The sequence below is a fragment of the Cryptomeria japonica genome, chromosome 7 (assembly GCF_030272615.1).
Source record: "Cryptomeria japonica chromosome 7, Sugi_1.0, whole genome shotgun sequence".
Classification (NCBI taxonomy): domain Eukaryota; kingdom Viridiplantae; phylum Streptophyta; class Pinopsida; order Cupressales; family Cupressaceae; genus Cryptomeria; species Cryptomeria japonica.
Window position 1 is genome coordinate 531,973,978 of NC_081411.1, and position 7,071 is coordinate 531,981,048.

The following is a 7,071-nucleotide window of genomic DNA, read 5'->3' on the forward strand; positions in this document are numbered from 1 at the left end:
CTTGCCATGTGGTGGCCTCTGATTGGTCAATGGGGTTGACCGGATGCCACCTAAGATGACACCCCATCATCGCCATGTCATCTGCTTCGTCACTGCCACTTGGCCGCCACGTCGTCGCCACTGGACTACCACCTGTGCGCCAACGTGTGCCACCTCACCGGGACCCGCCTGCTGGACCGCTGACTGTACCCGCCACCTACGTGCCACGTGGATGGCTCTCGTTCACTGTCGCTCTTTCGCGAGGTTTAAACTTCGTGCATCTTCCTTCGCGAAATAGCACGAGCCGTTGATCTCTCTCGAACATGCTCGCTCGTTAACCCGGCCTTCGTCTGCAAAATTTTGCCTCTTTGCCTCAGGAAGCATGCCTGCGTGGATTCCACTTTGTCTTCATCCAATCAATTCTTCCATCGCCTCGAGAAACGTGCTCGCGTGTGGGCCCGCCTTGGGCACCCATGGGCACCTTGTGTCAAAAGCCTTTAAGGCTTAGACATTATATTATTGTGCATTTTTACTTATAAACATTAAAAATAACCACCTCCTAGTGCATGTGGGATAAAATGTTATGCCTGTAGCTGCACTTTGGAGCTTTTCCCTGCGACTTTAATGGTGATTTTGGATGTTGCTGAAGATTTCTTTTGTTTTCCTCTTCACTCACCATGTCCTCTGTTCCCTTTCGAGATCACGTGAAGGGAGAATGTTGCTTGAATGGTTTCAAATGCCTTTTCCAAACACCATCCATGTGAAGGGAGGATGCCATGCTGAGGACTGGCTTGGTTGTGAAGTCTGGTTTATACCTCCTCAGCAGTGTCGAAATATGCTGGGGAGAAATGACATTCGTTTCTATGATTGTAATGAGAAGCAGTTGTATAGAGTAGGTGTTGACAATGTAAAGAGTTTATTAAGTATTTCGGGTGTTTTTACTGAGATCCAGGTGAGGTACAGTCAAGGAGAAAATTTTTGCTACAATAAGATTGGGAAGTATTCGGAGAAGAGTCCATGCACTTGACTTCACCACTAAAGTCGTTTCCATCTGTAAATGGCTCTATTTGTATCTTCCTCTTGTTTCTGTGAATGGCTTTGGATTCATCATCTTTATCTTCATCTTCATCTAGAGCTATCAATGCAGAGTTTGGACACGTAATGTCTAGTCTATCATACAGAAGTTGGAGAACATGCCTTATAGAACGGCGTGATTTGCCCTCCCTTTGTGTACACATTCTTACAATGTTGACAAGACACTGGAGTTCTTCAACTGCTGGTCTAGCAGTGATAATTTCAAGCAGCAACACACCGTAACTATATACATCGCTCTTTTTTGTTAATTCCTGGGTAACAAGGTATTCTGGGTCCATATATCCTGGAGTCCCACGAACATCTGTATTAATTGGCTCAAATTTACTAGCACCACTTCGCGAAGCATGAGCAAGGCCAAAATCAGATACCTTTGCAACAAAATTCTCATCCAACAAAATGTTACTGGATTTGATGTCTCTGTGACATAAAGGAGGATCACAGTAAAAATGCAGATACTCCAAAGCTGCAACCACATCTATCACAATTTGAAGTCTGATCCGCCAGCTCAATGGAGCTTTTGTGGGAGCATGAAGATGCTCTTTTAAACTTCCGTTTTCCATGTATTCATAGATAAGGAACCTTTCATGTCGCTCTGCACAGAATCCCACCAGCGTGACCAAATGGCGATGATGTAACCGACCCAATAGTTCCATCTCTTTACAGAACTCATCTTGTTGAGCAATCATGTTCATCCGCTTCACAGTAGCAACAAGCCCATCATTGAATCGAGCTTTATAAACAGTGCCAAATCCACCCCTGCCGATAATTGTACGGAAATCATCAGTTGCCTTTCTTATCTCCTTGCGGCTAAAGCGTTTAAAGTTGGATGATGGGCCATTTCTCCAATCGCTTGTAACCTCACTATGTCTAACAGCATCAATCGAATCAATCAAGATATAAATTGGAATATCTACACCATATCTTTTAACAGCCAAAGACACTTCCTCTCCAGCATACCCCATTTCCAATAAGCAGGTTTTGAGATTAATTTCCTTTTTAGTACTAGCTTCTCCTAGGGAGATTGGGGTTTCAGTCCTCCATAGATAACATTTTCTGGGAGGTTGGACATACATCACACATGCAAAAGCCTTAGAGATGGAACCATGTCTTCCTTAAACTTATATAGAGTTTGACATAGATGATGTATTCCTCTTGCATGAACTTTTATCATCTTCTCTTTTAGCAATGAAGGGCTATCACGTATGGCATGAGACTGAAAACAACCAGCCATGAAGTTTGAGCTTTGCAGCATTATGACCATTGCATCTTTGTTGGGGCGGACACTTGACCCATTTTCAAGTTGCGCCTCGCTCCCAAAACAATGCATATCATATTTAGAAAGAAAGCTTGAGTGATAGTGCCATATCATTCCTTCAAACTACTTCAGCAATCCCAACTTTATTGCTCCCAAAATCAGACACAGTGATACATTGGTAACTTTGATATCTCTCTGAATTTATTTTTTTCGGTTTAAAACTGGAATGCAAGATACGCACCATCAATCTATTAATGACAAATAAATTGAAGTCACCTCTCACCATCCCACTGGCTAATTGCCGTCGAGCCAGGTCGGACCCGAGGTGAGTCCGACCAAAAAAAATTTTTGTTTTCATGCCACTGACCCCTGGAATGCTTCACGGACCTCAAACATACCTCTGGAAATGATCGACATCATTTTCGGATCATAAAATTGCATTTTACATCCTTCAGGCAATTACGCCAGAATTTTTGCATTTAATCGCGATGACGTAATTTTCAAACCTGTCAAAACACCTTTCTGGAGCTCGCCATCTGACAGGCGTGTACTCTGATATACAAGGATGAATTGTACCAAACGGTTTTTCAGGACAATTCCCGAGTGAAGAGGTATTAATTTCCGAAAATGCCCAACTGGCTTTGTCAACACTGCGGACTTGATGAAATCAATGTCCTGGCAACACATGACGCCTTTCGCTAAAAAATCAAACGACCTCCGTGGGTCCTCAAATTTGGAACATAGGTACCTTTAAGTACATATTAAATCTTTGAATTCTCAGTTCGATCACCGGATTGATAGGATGCAAACGGAATGCACACAAAAATGGCAACATTAACTGATCTAACACTGGAGTGCGGTAACTGAAAATGATGGCAAAATGAGCCCTTTTGAAAACTGATCAAACGGATTGGTAGAGCTTTAAAATTTGAAACGTAGCTCATCATTTATACCAACATCAGCCCGGAAAAAACATTAGGGCATGACACTTACTGAGGCAACTTTTACACTTAGTCGAAACAGGGCTCCGACTAGCTGTCGAAACAGAGACTTGCCAAAACACAGAAACTGCAAACGGATTTGGCTTTGAAAACTGAGCAGATGGATTCATTAGGACTTGAAATTTTGCAAACTGACTCACATTTATGCATAGAATTGAATCCACTTTGAATTTCTTCATGACGATCAATAGGGAAAAAGATATAATCGCTCAAAGTAGGCTACTTAATAAAATTTGCACTTGTGCCTAGAATGCACTTTCAACTCACCCCTCAAAACGGGTACTTGATAAACTTCTCCAAATTGAATTCTGAAAGTTGCACATCACTGAATAGGCCAAATGAAAGGTGTGGGGCATGAATCCCGAGCCTTACCCTCTGAAAATCAACCGGCTCTACTTTGCCCTCTCGCAAACTAAGCCATTCAAACTGACTTATTTAGGTGCCTTTCTATCATACTGAGCAAAATTTTGAAATAGGCCTACAATCTTTGACTCAATTTTAAATTCTCCCAACAGAAACAAGCTAGTATCAAGGTTATTTTGAGTTAGCAGCCCCACAACCTAAAACTCACCTATCACCAGTAGCTACCTCCTCAGAGAATGACATGCCTGCAACTTTCAAGAGAGTTGTAAGAAAAAGAGATCCTTCATTGGCAACCACACCTTCACCTAAGAGAACAAGACAAAAACAACAAGCAGTGAGATCTCCGGTTAAAAAGGCTATACCAAAGAAGAAACTGACACCCAAAAAGAAGAAGAGGACAAAACAAAACATGACCCCTCTTGAGAAATTGCTAAATAAAATTACAGAGGAAGGGAAACTGAAGAATATAGAGAAATTGTATGACACTCTGATAGCAAATGAAAAAGAACAAGTTGAGAACAATGTTATTTTGCACATGGACATGTATAAGAAATTTTTTATGGAAGTGGTAGATGAACTACTAGATGAATTATTTAAAAGATTGGAAGAAAGAAGACAAGTTGTTGTAGAGCTTGACAAGAAAATCAAGATAGAAAAATTACTTGTTGTTTACCCAATGAACTCACCTAAAGAAATAGATGATTTAATTGTAGAAGCCAACCGGTCAGTATTTTCTACTGCACACCGGCACATTGCTTTAATTGTTGGAAGAGTCAATGAGGTAACTAAAGAAATAGAAAATGCATGGGATATATTCCTAGTTGAAAAAAGAAAAACAGGAAGAGTACATGAGCCACAAACCTATAAAGGTATATCAAAAGGACAAGGACAAGGGTAAAGGAAAGGTTGGTGGACCTCCTAGTATAAAATTAAAGGATAACTTACTCCCACCGCCTCCAATTACATCACCGGTAATAAAAAATATTGAAGATCAATGGACAGTTGAGAATATGAATGTAGAGGATATAAAGCCTAATCCTGAAGTCTTATACACAGTGGATGTTGATACACAAAAGATCAACATTGTGGTAGATAAAGATACAACTGGTAAGACTGACATGACTAATAAGCCACCAGTAACTGAGAAAACTGATCAAACATAAGAGAAACTGATAGATGATAACAAAGAACAACAGGTAGAGACTGAGACTGAGACTAAGACTGAGCAATAAATAGAGAAACAAGAAGAGCAACAGGCTCCGGAATAGGGACAGGTTCACATGGAAACAGAGCAACTGACAACAGGAGAAGTACAAAAACCATTGCTTAAGGAAATGCAAACATAAATAGACCTACTAGAGGTCACAACAAGCTTGGTTACTTCTACCACCGACGGTATTCAAAATGTTGGTTCCCCATCAACAGGCTATAAATAACCAAATGTAACAGAAGTAATTTTAGATTCAATCAAAAGGATAACAGATTGTAGTTCACAGGCTTACAAAGCTATATATGACACAATCCCAATTTTGAAGAGGCTAGCTCCTAACTGCAATATAGACAATAAAGATTCATTAAGCCAAATTGACATTTTGTCCAAGTACATCACTGAGAACACAGTGACAATTGAACAAATAAAGGAAGAGGAATTGAAGAATAAGATGGAAATTGAAAAGCAGAAATTCTTTGAAGATCAGTTAAAGAAGTGTACAAGGGAATTTGACACACTTCTACTGGAACTATGCAATTTACTAAAAGAGTTCAAAACTTTGTACAAAAACATATGCAAGACAAACCTACTAACAACTGACATAGATAAGCAGATGAGCAAGGTACAGGATGAAATCAATAAACTTGCAGACAATTTTGTCAACTCACCTGATACATTATCAATTTTTGAACAGAAGATAACAAATTTTGAGGAAGATTTACTTAAGTTGGGAAGAGAAAATGAGAGAATAGTGGATAAGGCAAAGAGTTTGAGACTAAGACTGAGTCCAAGATTGGACTATCTAGCATACATGCAGAAGGAAATATCTGAGGCACTTGTACAAGGATAGAGAACATCGGCAAAGCATATGTAGCACCTCACCGGTACAGTTCAAAGAACTGAGACAACAATAAGAGATAGTAAGAAATTTATGGAGAGTATAAACTTGATTTTGGCAGATATTTTTCAAATTGTGACCACACAGGTAGAAGGTTGAGACTACAACTCAAATTGACATCTTGACAACCTTTGTCATTAATGCCAAAGGGGGAGTAGTGGTATGAGAAAATCCATTATCATAGGAATCATATGCTTAGGGGGAGCACACACATTTTTGGTAACTTTTTTGGACTTCACATTTTTGGATACACTTTGGAATTTTCTCATGAGTGTTGCCATCAATGCCAAAGGGGGAGATTGTTGGCATATGCACACTCCAATGAGACATTGAAGGTGATTGAAGGTTTTGTCATTGATGGCAACCTTACAATCCATGGCACCGACAAGGCATTACACTGGCATCAACAGATCACACTCTACACTGACACTTAGACTACCAGCACCGTCAGAGAAAGGAAGTATACTGGCACAAAGGCCGACAGGATTTTTGTTATATTATATTTTGTTATTATTGTAAAAACTTTGAAAGCCGACTTGATATCATTGTAAAATGACTTATATATATAGGAAGTCATTGTAAGACATTTTGTAAGGAGAGTAAGCAAGGCTGAAGGAAAAGAATTAGGCATACCTATTATGCGAAATATAGGTTAAAGGGTTTATGTAAGAAGTAGAGTAGAAACCGGTACTGAATCTAGCATTATAGATGCTATTGTAAAGTAGTACAAGACATTGGATTTGTATAATCCACATTGTAAGTCAGTGAGACTTCCCATTGAACAGTGAGCTCTAGGCAATTGGTCTTCCTGCATGTGCAGGCCCCTCTTGTAAGTAATATTCTCTTATTGGCCAGTAAGTGAATATTGTGGGTCACAAATCCCACCGAGGTTTTTCCCACACCGGGTTTCCTCATTAAATCAGTGTGTTATGGTGTGATTTTCATGTGGTTGCTTTCATTTCTATTTATTGCATTATTTCTTGCATACCGGTACACTATTATAATATGTGCTACATGTTTTAAGTTAGAAATTCAATTCACCGGTCAAATACTGACTCACCCCCCCGTCTCAATATCAGTGGGAATCCTAACAGTATATATGTGAAATATCAGTTCATAAAAATATCAGACAGGAACATATGAAGGATATCAGAAGGAGTGTATTGGTCAGGGGGAGCATATTTCAGTTGGACGAGCAGGGAATCCATCTTTCACATGAGTGTTGCCATCAATGCCAAAGGGGGAGATTGTTGGCAATTGACACTCATTG

The 7,071-nt window shown here is 39.8% G+C and overlaps 1 protein-coding gene across 1 annotated transcript; it reads right to left on the reverse strand.

The window, feature by feature from the left end:
• Positions 1-917: 917 nt before the first annotated feature.
• Positions 918-2,036, reverse strand: LOC131031123 (probable receptor-like protein kinase At1g49730). Its single transcript, XM_057962161.2, has one exon. The coding sequence runs from the start codon at positions 2,034-2,036 to the stop codon at positions 918-920; it is 1,119 nt and encodes a 372-aa protein (XP_057818144.2).
• Positions 2,037-7,071: the final 5,035 nt, after the last annotated feature.

Coding starts and splice junctions, on each gene's coding strand:
- LOC131031123 (XM_057962161.2), bottom strand. CDS start 2,036: ATGGGGTATGCTGGAGAGGAAGTGTCTTTGGCTGTTAAAAGATATGGT.